This window comes from Heliangelus exortis, chromosome Z (genome assembly GCF_036169615.1).
Source record: "Heliangelus exortis chromosome Z, bHelExo1.hap1, whole genome shotgun sequence".
NCBI lineage: Eukaryota > Metazoa > Chordata > Aves > Apodiformes > Trochilidae > Heliangelus > Heliangelus exortis.
In genome coordinates, this window is record NC_092454.1 from 9,494,662 (window position 1) to 9,511,539 (window position 16,878).

General features: G+C 44.9%; 1 protein-coding gene across 3 annotated transcripts in view; it reads left to right on the forward strand.

Annotated features, from left to right (window-relative positions):
• The window catches only part of DNAI1 (dynein axonemal intermediate chain 1), a 147,636-nt gene that overhangs the window by 94,939 nt on the left and 35,819 nt on the right, over positions 1–16,878 (forward strand). For all 3 annotated transcript variants that reach the window (XM_071730134.1, XM_071730133.1, XM_071730132.1), the window contains exons 17-18: positions 5,550–5,698; positions 6,592–6,691. In XM_071730134.1, the coding sequence (XP_071586235.1) occupies positions 5,550–5,698; positions 6,592–6,691 (249 nt within the window). The remainder of the gene's footprint in view (positions 1–5,549; positions 5,699–6,591; positions 6,692–16,878) is intronic.

Sequence of the window (16,878 nt, forward strand, 5' to 3'; positions counted from 1 at the left end):
CAGGATGCCATTGGCCTTCTTGGCTACCTGGGCACACTGCTGGCTCATGTTCAGCTTCCTGTCAATCCAGACTCCCAGGTCCCTCTCTGTCTGGACATCCCTATGCTATAGGCTCCTTCTCCACATCCTGCCTGCAAAAGAGGAACAAAACAGAGAGAAAGAACACACAGGAAATCACATTCTGAAATCAGTATCAATCATTGAGGCAAGACAGACTTAACAAATACATATCCCTTCCAGAGGGATGAAGCTGATTATTATCTCTCCCTGATACAGGCAGTGTATAGGAAGGATTTCTGAGTACTGCTCACTCGCATTGGACAAGACAGGTGCAAAACAGGGGTGGGAGAAGTGGAGGAGCTGGGCTGATGGGGAATGTGCAGTGAGATAGGGTTTTGGTTGATGTTTTCAGATGCAAAGCATCTATTCAGCCATGGACAGTTTTTCTGCTGGCTGGTTGCCTGTGGGAGGTGATAATCTAGATTTGTGTACTGTTATAACTAGTCCTGATCAAGAGGCAGTAAGGAACCACATATTTTAATTTCCTCTGTGCTTACGTGAGTGATAGATAGATGTGAGTATGACAGTGGATGTCAGCATTATATGGGGACTATCAGTTACCCTCCAGGAGCAATGTTCAGGCTGGTGTTCTGACTGAATTACACAGCATAGGAAATCCTTCATGGAGGAGGACTGCATAGGAAGAGAATTTAGAATTTATAGTTCAACACAATTTTGAACTTTACAGAATTTAGAATTTGGCATTATTTGTGCTGACAAAGCTGTAGTTGTTCCTGCCTTGGGTGATCTTCAGTGAACCTAGAACTAGGATGATTCCAGCCGTGAAGCCAAGCTGATAGTTTAGCCATTTCATGAGTGGAAAAATGCAGAGAGGTACTGTATACAGTACTTTCTCTTTTGTTGGTGCTAAGGTCAGGGGTGCTGGGAAGAAACAAAATATTCCTGTATTTGTGAGCCTTAGCAAAAAGTGGGACCACTCTCACATTGTGCAGCACTGCTTTATAAAACTCAGTTGTTCTTTCAGAGGCCAGGTGTGCCCACAAATAGTGTGTTAGTATGATAATTCTTTAGCTTCAGAACAATTGCAGGTAGTTTTTTTAAAACAGCTTAGTTAATAGTGTTTCTGAAGCCAAGAAATCATTTTCTTAATTACACTCAGACCTATGTATTGCCCTTTTACACAGAGGACCATCTTTTTCTGCATTAAAATGATTCTGTAATGTAAAACTGCCTCTTTGCATATCTTACATGCTTCTTAGGAATTGTTCAGCTTCAGTATACAAAAATATGGTCTCTGAGATTTATATTGTAACGTTATTGTGACTTGAACTCTATGGTCAGAATTACTTCTTAATTACTTCTTCAGCACAGGGCTTCAACAGAAAAATTGTGATGAGATTTGAACACATTCATGTAAGAGAATGTTTTTTCAGTCTTAGGCAGTTGAGAGTGTGACAGTTTAATATTCTGAAATTCAGTGCAAGTCTGTATAGAAGGAAAAGGTGATTCTAATTTTAAACAAAACAAATTTCACTCATACTCATTCTCTCACATGAAGCACCAGGACATCTGTATCTGTGTCTTAAGGATAGGATTGCTTGTGGTTATACAGATGACAAAGGATGATGGATATTGAGTCCTTATCTCATCTCTTGTTTTTTTCCTTAAATGATGATGACCCTGTTTTCTGGACAGGCTCTGACTTCCCTTTAGTAATGGAGAGATAATTTCCCTCCAGTATCTTGTCTTGCTTTTTGTTAGGTGAAGTTGTTTTCCTTGACTGGATGTTTTGTGGCTTGAGTTCTGTTCCTTGTCTTGTTGCCACCTTATCTCTGGGGCTTCTAGTTGTTCTGTCTGATTATCTTGTCTCTTTACTGACTGCATTTGCCACCAGTTTACTCAAGTTCTTTCTTTTACCATTTCCTGCTGTTTCTCTTAATGCATTCGAAGACTCCATTTCCATTCATAAGCCTTACTACAAAACTTAGTGTTTCTGTTACAAATCTCTACACGGAGACACTGTACAAAAACACAGGAGACCCTCTGGTCTGTTCACAACTACAGGGGACTCATTTGTTTCAGCAATTTGTGAAGAGCATCTGGGTGCCCTGGTCTGCCTGGGGGTGCCAGTGTTGGGCAGTACTCTTTCTGTTGCCAGGTACAAAGCTTTCTTTGGAAATAATATTTTTTTATTTCTGTGTTGCCTAGAGCCTCAGTGTTTCTGCCAGTGAACTAAAGAAACACTCAGTGTTACAAGGACACTAATAATCATCCATTCACCGTGAATGTGAAGAAGTTTTGTGTCAGGCTAGTGTCTAGTGTAAACTGAAGCGCTGTTAATGAAGATTATTCATAAGGTTTGTGTCTGTGGAGTTCTCCTCTTCCTCCCAGTACTCACCCTGTCACCAGTCATCTTTGTACTTGTTGCCTATATTGCCATAGACACATTCTTGCTTTTCTGTTCCCTCATAAAACGACCATTTACTGTTCACACACATCTACCACCATTTAAACAGGAGAAAAACACTCTCAGCAAATTGGAGCACTGCTCTAGAAGATCTGACACACTGCATGAATGCCTGCTGTGGAATAATGGCAATAATTGCTAGAAGTGACTTAGAGTGCATTTGTATCTTTTAGGAAAGGTACAGCATTTGAAGCAGGTTGACTACCTCAGATTATGGCATTATCAGGGGTACTCAGTGTGCTAACTCCAAGAGAAATTGCAAGGAGGATGAAGCAAAGTGGAGGCACTGCAGACACGCTCTGTGGCAACAATAGCAACTAATTGCAGTTTCAAAACTCTGGGATAACAACCTGCCAGCCTTTGACAAAATGCTGTCCTTAAGGTGAACTTTGCTCATTATAATCTCATTATAAGAAAAAAACATATCTCCATCCCTAAAGCCGCCCACCTCCAAGGTATGACCACCACTCACTGAGCCTGCACTCTCAATATTCTCTACCCTATGAGTTTATAAGAGAACTTCTCACCAATCACAATAAAGATATGCTTGGCTAGAGTCAATCAAACTCTACCTGTCAGGTAGAATAGTATAAAAATACTATATATACATTACTCGTTGTAATGCAGCACCTGCTCCCTGAATCAGCCTGTCCTCTCCAAAGCTGTCATGTCAGAAGTTAGGTGTCACATTTTTCAGTGGTTCTGTTTTCATTCTGACACTTAAAACTGTAGGGTTACTAAGGTCAATAGCAACGGGGAGATTTTGCCAGTAATTCTAGTTAGCCCAGAAACTCCTTTATTCATCCTACTTCTTTCTGAGCTTTTTCTTGAGTTTGTGATGCTTCTTCAAAATGCATGTTGGAAAGAACATGGCCCTGTCTTGCATATCAGGGATGATACCAAAGGTTTGGGTAAACATGGTGTGGGGCTGACAGAGCAACATGTATGGCTTCAAGCTGAAGCAAGCAAACAGGATTCATCTCTCAAAAGGGACACAGCAAAGCATCTGCCCTACACAACCTTTTTTGAGGCTGATTTAATAGGAAAACCTCAGACCACTTTCCTGTTGGTCCTGGGCTTCATCTCTGTGCTACATTTGCTGATTGCAAAGGCAGTGCTGTGAACCAGCACATCCTAGAGCATCACCTCCTGTGCCAGTGCCCATAGAACTACACTGATCAAGGGCTCAGGCCCAGCAAGGCCTTAAAAACAGAGTGCTAAGCCTTACAGTTCTGCTGGATGCAGATGAATCTGGTTAGGATCTCACTCTTTGCAGACCTAAAGTATGAGAAGTATGAGGAACTTTCAGTCCACATACTTGGAAGGATAAATCAGCTTCTCTCTTGTGTTAATTACTCATGACCTATTTTGTCTGTTCCTGGCAAAATGATTTTCAAAACAAGCAAAATACCAATTTTCCTAGTGGCTGAACTTCAAGAATTAGGAAGCAAACTTATGAAATATGCCATTAAAGGATGTTTCGGTACCTTAATTGCACACAGGAACAGTAACTCAGGGACAGGTTACTCACCAAACTATTAGCAAGCTGTCAGTAAATCTCAGCAGGACATGAGCCACTTTCTTTTTTTCCATTTCCTACCGTAGCAGCCTCCCAGGGATGCAGGAGCTCCTGCTGTGTGAAGAGTTGAGCACCCTCAATCCAGTACCTGCGTCAATGCACAAGAGCATAGGAAGAAAACAGGTCTTGAGTACCCAGGCAGTGTCACGTGTAATAAACAGTTAAGCCTTATTGTAGTTAGAGCTTTGGTTTGCAAGAATCTAAATCATGTCACAAGTCAGTAATCCTGCTGCTTGCACAGATGATGTGTGGCTGCACTCACTGGGGAGTGACCAAGAAAACCTGTGAAAAGATTGACAGAAAACCCTAAAACTATCTTGTGGGCACAGCTTGTGTGTGAGAACACAACCAAGAAGACAGAACTTGTGAGATATATTAGAAAAAAAATCTCTCTCATCAGAGCCATTGGGATGGGTTGGAGCCACCATCACTGTAGGTGTTCAAGAAGCATTGAGATGTGGTGCTTCAAGATATGGTTTAGTGGTTGTGGTGGTTGGATTATGGTTGGACTCGATGATCTTGAAGCTCTTTTCAAACCTTAATGATTCTGTGATTCTATGAAGTTCTTGTTGCTAATGTGAAGAAAGCCTCACCACAGAGGGGCTGCAGTCTGGGGAGGATAACTTCATTTTTCTGTGCATACAGTACTGATAGGATCTGGATGGAGTCCTGTATTCTGCTCCTGCAGACAAGCAGATTGGAACTTCTCCCCCTCACTGTGAGCTTACACACAAAGTGACTTTTACAAGGCTCCCAAATCTTTTCCATCTCTTGCACACATCCTGCATTTTGTCATTCAGTAGCCCCCACAGTTGTGATGCTGCTTGCCTGGCTCTTGCATGCATGTGCAGGGTTTGTCCATCCTGCTGCTGGCTGATGTGCAGGGTGGCTCACCTACCCATCAGGGACATGACTGAGCAGTGGTTCTCCCACCCCTCTGGAGAGTCAAAAATGGCACAAGAGAAAGAGCTGCAGGTTCTCACAAGGAGGCTGTTGCAGAGGGATGTCAGGGGAGGAACTTCTGGCACGTTCCCAAAATCTGTAGAACCCAAGGGTCTGATAGGTTGTTCTTCTGCTGAGGGCACTGTTGCTGGAGCTTGCAGTCATGACACATGGTGCTGTGTGCTCCTGAGCAATCCAGATGTTCTCCCCTGCCTTTCCCACAACAGAAGCCCAGCTGGCAGGAACTCCTGCAGTGAGGAATGGGCTCTCATGCCTGGATCTGGCTGTAATTCCAGACAGCTCCATTTCCTACCTCTGTGTATTGCAGAGGTGTTACCTGCAAGTGGGGTAAAACAACACTAAATTATTTAGTGATAAATTATTTCATTTCTGTAGCACCCCTGGATACCAGCCATGTCCTCCCAGCCAGCCCAGAAGAGCCTGGGATAGCATACAAGTATTCTGAGGCATGTTTCTGCAGGAATATGAGCTCCAGAAGAAGGTCTAGCTCTGATTACTGATCAGTTCTTTCCATTGCAGTGTTCAAAACACTATTCAAGCCACGTCCTGGATGTATTTGATGCCCATCAGATGGCTGTGGACTCAGTCAGCTGGAATCCCTACCACTTGAAAATCTTCATTTCCTGCAGCTCTGACTGGACAGTCAAAATCTGGGACCACACCATCAAGTAGGTCCTGTTTTCCTGGTGTGGGAGGGGAGGTCCAACCTGACATGCCAGCTGCACATGTCAACTCTGCTCATACCTCAGTCTCAGTTTCCCTCTTAGGTGTTTATTTTACTAATTGCTCTCTTATCTCTTCTTCTGGGGCTTGTCACTCAGATTTTTACTTTTCAGGTATGAGGTATAAAATGCAGCATCAGCTGCCCTGGGAACTTGTCAAGAAGTGCAGCTTGGTGCATAGGCTGATTGCTTTGCTTTGGACCTGGCTTTCTTCAGACAGCATCTGCTGTGGCAGGGTTATTCTATAGCAATGCTATAGAACAAAGTCAGGTGCCAGCTTATGGTTTCAGGGCCACCTCCTAGGAGCCAGAGAGGAAAAAGAAAATTAAAATACATAATAAACTTCAGGGTTAATAGTTGAGGAATTTCTGGTTTCAATTAGGAAATTGATTTTTTTGTAAATCCGTCAGAGTCAAGTATTTTCTGCTGCAAATATGCCAATACTGCACTAATATTCAATGTTGTTGTCAGAAGTCCATAGAGGGAAAATCACTTTTTTCCTCTATAATTATTAACCAGAAAGAATTGCCAAGTGTGCTGGGGGGAAGCTCTGAAAGTGCTTTCAGAAAGAAAGGAGCATTCTACCTCTCCCCTTATTGCAGCATGACCAATGCCAGCCTACTTTAGTAGATGCTCATTTTTGCTGTGCCTTTGTCTCAGACCCTGGCTGGAATCAGCCATAGAGAAATACTCCATCTCCCACTTGTACAGTTGGCCTTGAATAACACAGGCTGCAGCATCAGAGTGTTTATAGCTCCATGTTTTGCTTCCAGAGCTGCGTGTGCTTAAATGAGTTCTTCTCTCTTTGTCTTTTTTCTTTTTTTTTTTTTTTTTTACAGGGCTCCGATGTTTTTTTTTGACCTGAATTCTGCTGTAGGGGATGTTGCATGGTCCCCTTATTCCTCCACAGTTTTTGCTGCAGTCACCGCTGATTGCAAGGTGAGAGGCTGGGAGCAGCACTGCTCTGATTTTAGCTGAGAGGAAACCGAGTGAAATTAGGGTTGAATGTGGGGATGGGTCACCCAAATCCTGGCCAAGAATGTCAAGGAGCTGCAGATCCCTCACCAGCTGTAATCCACCACAATGATGGGCTAAGCTTGGCTAAACTGCTTGCCTCAGGATGGCCGGGTCATTTTGGTAGCTCAGTGTCCTAAAACTATTAATTCCTTTTTGCTTAGTCTGATCACAGAGAACACAAGTCATAAAACATCAAAAATAGGAAACCTAGGCAGCAGTATTTCTTAATCATTCTCTCTCTAAGGTCTACCAGCCTCCTACAGGCCAGAAATCTCTCAGCTGCAGCCCAGCAATGCAAACAGCTAATATCAAACCATAAATCAGAGGGCTTTTAGCAGATGCAGAGGATCAGCTGCACATCTCACTGCAGCCTCCACAAACCCATCAGAAATGCACGAGCCCTCTCCTCTAGGCACAAGTGTTTCTTCCTACTTTGCTCCTCTTGCTCCAGGGATGGACATACTCAGAGGAAAGAGAGGAAAGCAGACTTGAGGGAAAAGGCTGCTTTTTCCTATGCTTTCCTGCCCTTGGCATGCATATCCCTGGGCATGAATTGCTCACTCCTTCTCAGAGCTGCTTCTGCTGCACTAAGGTAGGTGTTGCATGCAAGTCCTTGCTTGCTCTCCTGTTGACCACAGCAGTGCAGGTGTGCAGATTGTGCTTGCTGGGAGAAAAACACTCAACTCCTTTTGTGTGAAATCAGCTTATTAACCATCCCTGAGGATGGAGAGGTGATGCTTCAGATCAGAGCACCCTAGTACCAGCTGACATCAGGGCATTGGTAGTGGACCTCCAAGGTGTAGAGAAGCAATAGAATAAAGTGGTTATATACTTACTTTGCTATTAAAAAAAAATCAGTTATGGTAGTATTCCCAGGATCAACCAATAGAACTTCATTTCAATTAAATAAAGTCAACATTTTCCCACTGTGTGAGACTGTCTCCAGGGCTAATGATTTGGTAATGAAGTACTTAGATTGGTCCTAATCCTGAGATGATGGCAGTTATATTTTTGCCCCTAGCCATCCATTTTAGTAGCTCAGATGGTTAATTTGTGCCTGGCAAGTAGCCAGGGCACACAGCTATCCATCAGTGGGGGTTTTGTACTGTAAGATCATATCACCCTGCCACCGTGGGCTGTATATTTTCCCAGTATAAATTGGAAAGTCTGTGCATTTTGGCCAAATTACTCTAGCAAAAATATGGGCTTTATATATCTCTATCACTGAACTGATGCCTTGGCAACTTTATTGCAGTTTAGCCTTTTTGTTATAGCAAAAAATTCATTTCACCGATACACTGACTCAGGCTGTGCGTTTGTCTCTCTCAAGCTAAGCAATAGAAATCTCTTCTCTGGGGCACCTGGTCTCTCACCCTGGGAGGGTCAGGATGCCACAGCCTACAGAAGGCAGTGTTGATGTTTTTCCCTGGGGACAGTCATGATTGGATTGTTTTTTTTCATGGATCTGTCTGTCTCCATTCTCCCAAAACCAAATCAAGGGCCTGCATGAATGAAACAAATGCTTTCAGTGTTACACATCCTCAGACATGAGTTTAGTTGTGCACACTCTCAAACCTGGCAAGGGTCTTGCTGACACTGAACACTCCAACTGAGTGCTGGAATGAACAGTGCAGAGAACTCTGGGTACCATGGCTATGTCCCAGCACCAAACTGTGAGGAAGAGGATGGAAAAGTCTGCAGGCAGTGATACATCCTGGGCAGCATGAGCAGGTGGGTGGAAAACATAGGGCATCCTTGGATTTTGTATTCATGTAGTCAGGTTTCTGCAATCTTGGCTTATCTCTAGGGAGGCTTCATGCTACTCATTTGTGCCACACTCTTTGCCATGAATGTAACCTGCAGCAGAGAAGCTCTTATGGACTTGGCAAGAGTTTGTGCAGTGGGGTCTTTCCATCCCACCCCTTGCTTGCCCTGGCCACTGCTGCAGTTGTGTTGCTGCTGTCATATTAGCTGCAATCTCTGTGGTCCTGGTGTTTGTATGAGTCTATGGGTAAGACAGCTGGCTCACTGGGTAGCTCTTCTCAGGGTATCTCACCTTGGCTACCATAACCTGGATCCAATTCAGTAGCCCTGATTAGATCCTAATCTAGTAGGACCTAATTCTGCTTTGATCTCAAACTCTAAGAAGAGTTTCCACCTGCCAGGAGCATCCCAGACTTGGGTGGCCTAGAGGGAAAGGTCCAGGCAAGAGCTGCCTTCCCACTGCAATAGGCTGGCCAGGACTGATGCTGGGAGAATGTTGGGTGTCTGTGTTAGCCACTAAACATACTGGTTGCAGCTAAACATGATTTAGTTTCTGTTTTGTACAGAACTTTCTGGATCTGCAGTGTAAGTGGAATACACAGTTGTTTACAGTCTTTTCATTCCTGGACAAATACTGCTTTGTGGCACTGCTTGGGAATAATTCAGTGACTTGCAAAGGGCACTCTCCATTAATGCTGGGGAAAAAAAACACCTTAACAGGATACAGAAAGCTACAGGATGTGTAGTCAGAAAATAGAACATTAAAGGTCTCCTGTTCATAAACAGCCTCAAGCTTTGCATCCAGACATAATTATGTGAGCAAAACTTGAAGGCTGCCTGGAGGTGGTTTTAAAATCAGCCCCTAATTGCAGTCTTAAAGGGATACCTGAAATGCTCTGAAAAACACATTTCCGTATTCAGGATGATTCAATGTGCCCAAAATGCCTGTTATCAGCCCCCTTTGGTTACTTAACACTGCTTCAGGAACTGCAGACCAGTCAGCCTCACCTCTGTGTCCAGCAATAATCATGGAGCAGATCTCCATGTAAATTATGCTTAAGCACATGGAAAATGAAGAGTTGGTCAGTAGCAAATGGTGCCTGACACACCTGGTGGTCTTTTACAGTGGGGTCACAGCATCAGTGGACAAGAGGAATGCAACTGACATCATCTACCTGGACTGTCCCTGGTCTCCAAATTAGAAATATATGGTTTGAAATTAGAAATCAGAAATATGTGGATTAGAAAGATATGAATTGACTGGCCAGTTGCATTCAGAAAGTTGTGGTCAACAGCTCAGTGTCCAAATGGAGACCAGTGATGAGTGATGTTCCTCAGGGGTTGGTATTGGGACTGGTGCTGTTTAACCAACATAGGCAGTGGGATTGAGCAAGCTTGCTGGCAGCACCAAGATGTGTGGTGTAATCAACACACCGAAGGGAGGGGTTGCAATCTAGGGGGATCTTGGCAGGCTTAAGAGGTGGGTGCCAACCCCATGAAGTTCAACAAGGCCAAGTGCAAAGTCCTGCACCTTGGCTCTGACCCTCACAAGCAGAAATACAGGCTGAGTGGAGATTGGATTGAGACCAGCCCTGAGGAAAAAGGACTTGGGGGTGTTGGTTGACGAGAAGCTCCACACGAGCCAGCAATGTGCACTTGCATCTCAGAAATCCAACTGTGTCCTGGGCTGCATCCAAAGAACATGGCTAGCAAGGAGAGGGAGGGGATTCTGCTCATCTGCTCTGCTCTGGTGAGACCCTACCTGGAGTGATGTGTCCAGTTCTGGACCCCCAACACTGGAAGGAGATGGAGCTGTTGGAGTGAGTGCACAGGAGGCCACAAAGATGATCAGAGAGTTGGAGCTATGGAGACAGACTGAGGGTTGGGGTTGTTCAGCCTGGAGAAGAGAAGGCTCTGGGGAGACCTTAGAGCACCTTCTAGTACCTGGAGGGGTAACAAAAAGGCTGGGGAGAGGCTTTTTACAAGGGTACAGAGTGATAGGAGGGGGCATAGTGGCTTTAAACTGGAAGAGGGGAGATTTAAGTTAGACATTGGGAAGAAATTTTTAACTATGAAGGTGGTGAGATGCTGAAACAGGATGCCCAGAGAAGCTGTGTCTGCCCCATCCCTGGAAGTGTTCAAGGCCAGGCTGGATGGGGCTTGGAACAACTTGGTCTGGTGGAAGGTGTCCCTGCCCGTGGCAGAGGGGTTGGAACTGGATGATCTTTCAAGGTCTCTTCCAACCCAAACCATTCAGTGATTCTATGACTTGAAAACTGGGGAGTTTTAGAATCTAAAAATCTCTAAATCCCCATGAATCCTGGAGGTGAAGATTTAAGAAAAGCTGTAAATATCAGGGGCATTGTGATAAAACGTGTGTCTTGGCATCTCAGCATCTGCTTCAGGCAGCACCACCTCTCATAAATAATCTCAGTGTGTGTGTTCTGCTTCTGGTGCAATAGATACTAACTGCTGCTATTGCTCTTTATCATGTTCTTGGCAATTTCCCTAGTGTCGTGCTCTGCCTGATGGCCTTTCTATTTCAGAATGAGCATGAATGATTTGCAAGTTGAAATAAAATAAAGCGATCACTGAGATGCACACGTCCGTGCCAACACTGCCTGGAAAAAAACTCCCACTTCTACAGCTAGGTGCCTAAATAATTGGCCTGATTTAAAAGGACTGGACAGCAAACTACCTCTATGGAAGTTAGTATCTGCTTGATGCACTCAGAGTGGTTGCTATAGAGCATTCACCTTTGGTTTCAATCAGCGTGCTTAGTCTGCTGCAGTTGTGCTCTGTGATTGCATTTCAGGTGACACTTTGGTTCCTTGAAGACTCTGCAGTGGTTCCTAAAGTGGACGGGTCTAATCTCTTATTTCTAAACATGAGCCCTGCAGCTCAGCTGGCTGGGAGCAGCTCTGTGGTCCCTCCAGGTCATCTACAGAGACCTGAGTACAGATACTGATGTGATTTATTTATAGGGTGCAGGAAATCTGGGGATGTTGGTCAGCTTACTGGAAGGACAGAGGGCAGAGAAATAGGGAGGGGTGTAGTTCAGTTCCTGTGGCATTCAGCAGGACTTGCTTTTGTGATTTTACTTTAAGCTCATCTCAAACTTATGCTTAAAGCAGGCACAAAAAAACCACCAAACCAAACCAAGCAAAAAACCAACCAAACAAACAAAACAAACCACCAAAAAGAAAGCCCCAAAACATATAAAAGCGGGAATTACACCTGAAATTTCCTTCTTAGCCTTCTCTTGTGGATTTTTCTGAAGTAAGGAAATGGTGTTGGCAGGTTATGCTCTCCAGGGGCAACACTGCTAACCTCTGTGTCTGGCTCACCCTAGGCATAGGGATGCTTTCTTGTGCTGAATTCACACATGAATTGCTACTTCTGTTAAAAAGCCAAAGACACCCAGGTCACAAGTGTCCCCAGATGGCTGGATCCTGGGCTGTGGGACACAGCTGCCCACTGCAATAGTTGTACTGACACAGTCAGTCTGGGCTTGCTCAACCTGGAGAAGGAACCCAGCAGCAGCCTGACAGTGCCTACAAGGATCTGACTGAGAAGGCAGAGCCAAATTCTTCACAGCAGTGCATGGAGGGACAATGAGACACAACATCTGAGATGAGTTGAAATGAGAGGTTTTGATTGTATATAAGAAAAAACTTTCACTGTGAAGTCACTCAAATAATGGAACAGCTTGCCTAGAGAGCTTGTGCCATGTCTGTTTATGGAGGTTTTCAAGACCAAATAATATGGCCTTTGGGCAGGAGGTTGTAGTAGACACTTCTGGGAAACTCTTCCAATCTGAATTTCCCTCTAACCCTGTTATGCTATGAAATGTCCTTGTGTGAGAAGGAGAATCCCGGGGGTTTAACAGCAGGCTTGAGAATATGCACTAAGTCCATTTGCTCTCTTGTTTTTGTGGTCTGTGTCCTTCATGACTAATGCAGCAAGAGCAAGGTGATGTTATAGCCATCTTTAGTAAATATTGATAGCCTCAAGATAAATGCCATCCAAGTTTGCACTCTGCAGAGAAAGATGCTCAGACATATGCTCCAGGGCTTTTCCTCATTGCTGGAGCTGACCTTTTGAGATATGAAATACTTGAAATTACCCAAACCTTCAAAAACACAGGTAATTCTTTGTGCTGCTCAGGAAGGAAGTGCACTTTTCCTGGTTATATAAGCATAGTTAATAAACAAATGTTTTGGATAAGTCTGGAAGGGCAGGTTCCTGTTTTATGTCACTTACATGATAAGATGCTGAAGGAATGCCTGTTGTCCTGATGCCCACACTTGTCCAGCTAAGAGAGAAGCACTAGTTTTGTGCTGGCGTGTGTGCGTAGTCATAGAATAGTTTGCAGAGACTTGCTGACCATTTGGAATTGATGGGCAGCATAAGCCCATCTCAATTTTAAAAGCACAAACACTTTTGCAGTTAAGAGGCTTGCTGAAACTTCCAGGTTTGCAAATATTTCACTGGGTGTTTTGGACCTAATCCTGCCTCTTTTTTGTGGAGCATGAATTGGGGTGCCAGGAGATCTCTTAGGATCATGCAGTCGATGCTATTGCTCAGGGAAATCAATTCTGTGAACCCTCACAGCTACAGATGTCCTTGTTACATCTCAATCTTTCTTCCTACCCTCTGCAGCAGCCTGTGGGGTTCCTGCATTCCTGGTGGGGTCATCACTAACTCTCCAGGGCTGGAACAAGATGTCTCCTGGCTTTCTGCATCATAGCTGAGGCAGTTGCTAAGGTTCAAAACCACTTGATGAGTGCAGGTCCTATGCTATCACCCAGGAGGACCTTTGAGTAGGCTAAAGTGTGCTTTCTTAAAATGGCTTTGAAATTGCATTCACAGCGTAAGTGGTTATTTTCCTGTAATACTCTTCATTTTCGTCTGCCACAAAACCTAAAAGGCTCTTTTCTATTCCCTGCTGAATCCTTGAGATTGATTGGTCTGCTGAGCAGATGTCTGCTTTAAAACAAGGGCTCATAGGATGTCAAAGCTCAGAATCCCTGGAATTAATATTGCCTCCACTTTGTATTAGTCTATCTGTCCTCCTTTCTTCTCCCCAAGCCACCAGGTTCTCTGTACACTGGATTTCTCTCCTCTTGCAGCTGATTTTAGGGAGTAAAATCAGCCTGGAAAACTTTGGTTTGTCCCTGCACAGTCTGAGCTCTCACCTCAGTCCTGATCTATCTCCAGTCTCATCATAGCATGCTCTGATAGACTCCAAGCTTTAAGATGCACATAGGCACCTTGGGTCACTACTGCAAACTCACATCCCTTAGCTACTGAGCCTCAGGTAAGGTGACAGTCAGCTCAGTAGCTCTTTCAGTGCAAAGTCAAACTGATAAATTTAAACCCCTTTTGTCAGTGGCTTTGCTGGGATTGTTTCTTCTACAGATGCTCACAGCATCACAGTTTTACATTACTAAAGCTATTGCTCTCTCAGGTTATGGTCTTTCAGCATTTTGATGAAACCCACCTGCTGAGATGAGCTAGTTCATTCAGCTGCACTGGAACCAAGTTTGCCCTTTTCTTCTTGTATGAGTGAAAAAATTACTTGGACATCTCCAAAGATTTCATTGATTCACCTTTTAGACTTCGCATAAAAATCTCCAGGGAGGGGTGGGGGAGGCAGCACAGAGTCCATCAGGATTACCTGAGAAAGTTTAGAAAGATGTTCTTAGGTTTCTCACTGCTCTTAACTATTGGCTACCACTAAGAACAGCCCCTCACTTAGGTTTGAATTTGCAAGTGGGGACAACTGGCATTATGACTACATAGAGCCTCCAGCAGTCTGCCCCATCCTGCTGTACAGGAGCTCCTGAGACAGCAGCTCCTGAACCCTGAAGTTTATTGCTTGGCATTTTCTAATGACCTGAGATCTGTGCTGTTTTGTTTTAAATGCCAGTCTCCAAGCCGTGACAGTTCAATATATGCCTCCTGAACAGCTTTGCTGGATTAACCACAGGGCTGCAGGTGGCAGAGAGCAGTGGCTTCCTCTCCTGTCAGACTGGATGCTGCCCTTGCTTGTGCAAATGCCTGCCTGACCTTCCCTGGTGGATATAGCCAGGATCCTGCCAATGTGAAGAGCTGGAGCTCTATCCTAGTCTATGAGAACGTAGCTTCAGCCTGACATCAGGGGCTGGGCTGTGGGTCACGGGTGAATGCAGAAGTGGCACAACTGAGATGTATTTTGTTGGCAAAGCCTTGGGAGATTTTCCCTGGGGCACATAAGGGACTCACTGAAACAGTCTCCCTCTTCTTTACTAGGTATTTGGGGTGGGATGGCAGAGTAGGAGAGTGTCAGAGGACAGGACTTTGCCCAGTCTTCAGGAGCATAACAGGAGAGATGAGGCAGCTTAAATGTGCTATCCAGAAAGATCCTGGGTGGAAGGTGGCATGGAGTGCACCCTCAGCAAGTTCACTGATGACCCCAAGCTGTGTGGTGCAGCTGACACACTGGAGGGAAGGGATGGCATCCAGAGGGACCTTGACAGGCTGGAGAGGTGGGCCCATGCCAATCTCATGAAGTTCAACAAGACCAAGTGCAAGGTCCTGCATCTGGGTTGAGGCAATCCCAAGCACTGATACAGGCTGGGCAGTGACTGGATTGAGAGCAGCCCTGAGGAAAAGGACTTGGGAGTGCTGGTGGATGGGAAGTTCAACATGAGCTGTCAGTGTACACCTGCAGCCCAGAAAGCCAACCTTGGCTTCATCAAGAGAAGTGTGGCCAGCAGGTCGAGGGAAGTGATTCTCCTCCTCTGCTCTTGTGACACCCCACCTGGAGCACTGTGTCCAGTTCTGGAGCCCCTGTTACAAGAAAGACATGGACATGCTGGAGTGTGTCCAGAGAAGGCTCACGAGGATGATCAGAGGACTGGAGCACCTCTCCTGTGAAGACAGACTGAGAGAGTTGGGGTTATTCAGTCTGCAGAGAAGGTTCTGAGGAGACCTTATTGTAACCTTCCAGCATCTGCAGGGGGCTACAAGAAAGCTGGGGAGGGACTTCTTAGGATGTTAGGTAGTGATTGGACTATGAATGGATTCAACTAGAGGAGGGTAGATTTTGACTGGAAGTTAGGAAGAAGTTCTCTCATCATGAGGGTGGTGAGACACTGGAGCAGGTTGCCCAGAGAGGTGGTAGAAATCCCATCCCTGGAAGTTTTTAAGGCCAGGCTGGACAGGGCTCTGAGCAACCTGCCCATGGCAGGGGAGTTGGAACTAGATGATCTTAAAGGTTCCTTCCAACCTTGAAAATTCTATTATTCTTCAGTTCAGTGATGTATTTGTAAGGCCCCATAACATAAAGCTGGTCTAATACAGTTTTTGAGAGTAACAAGCTTGGTATATCAGAGGAAGGAGATAGATGTTTAGATGTTTGTTGTTTAGATGGTTTACAGTTTGACTTTGGGAACACTGTTGGAGCATGCCCATAGGCAAACTACAAGGGAGGTGAAAAGGTAGACAGGGCATGGTGGAAGTGATCTTCAGCAGAGTGTTCAGGGTCTCTAGGTGTGCTTCAGGGATTTGGGCTGGCACTTAAACTCAGAAATAATTGTGGGTAGACTAAGCCAACAGAATTTACAAGTATTTTTGTTGTGAGAACTGAAATTGTAGATGAGGTCAGCAACATCAGCAGCAATCTGCAATCAGTGAGATGCAATTCAATTAAGACTCAAACCAAATATACAATATGAAATGAGCACAAACTGGGGAAGCAGCAGGACCATAAAAGAGGCTGGGACTTGGGATGGCCGGTGCTGCCATGCTCTTGTTAACCCTGTGCTGCTGAGTGGAACCCTGTAGGGGAGAGTCACCCCAAGAAAACAACGGGGGCTCAGGCAGGACTTGGTGTGCTGGTCTCTGAGGAGGGGTCATCTCTGCTATTGCAGAAGGGGTTGCAGCACTGTGCAGAGGTACCAGGTGCTGTCATCTGCAGCTATTGCATGAGTTCAGCACGGATTAGTTCCAGCGTTTGGCTTTCCCCTTTCAGAAGTGATTTATTTGGAAAGTAATGTTGCATTTAGTACAAAAGTGAAGAGCGAAAGGAGATTTTGTGATGCATTCCATAGCATGTTATTGAATGTTGATGAGGGGGAAAACAAGAGTCACAGGCGATGTGATAGAATGATATCAGACCAAACTGAAGTGTAAGAAGCTCAGGGGTGGGATGTATCAGCTCTTTAGCACCAGGTAACAGCATTTAGAAGTGTGCAGAACTGACACATAGCAGAAAGTATCCTCATCACTGGGACTCTTGGACCAGATGCAGGCTGGCAGTAGTGGTGACTGACAGGGAAGTTTGCTGGGATAAACAAGCA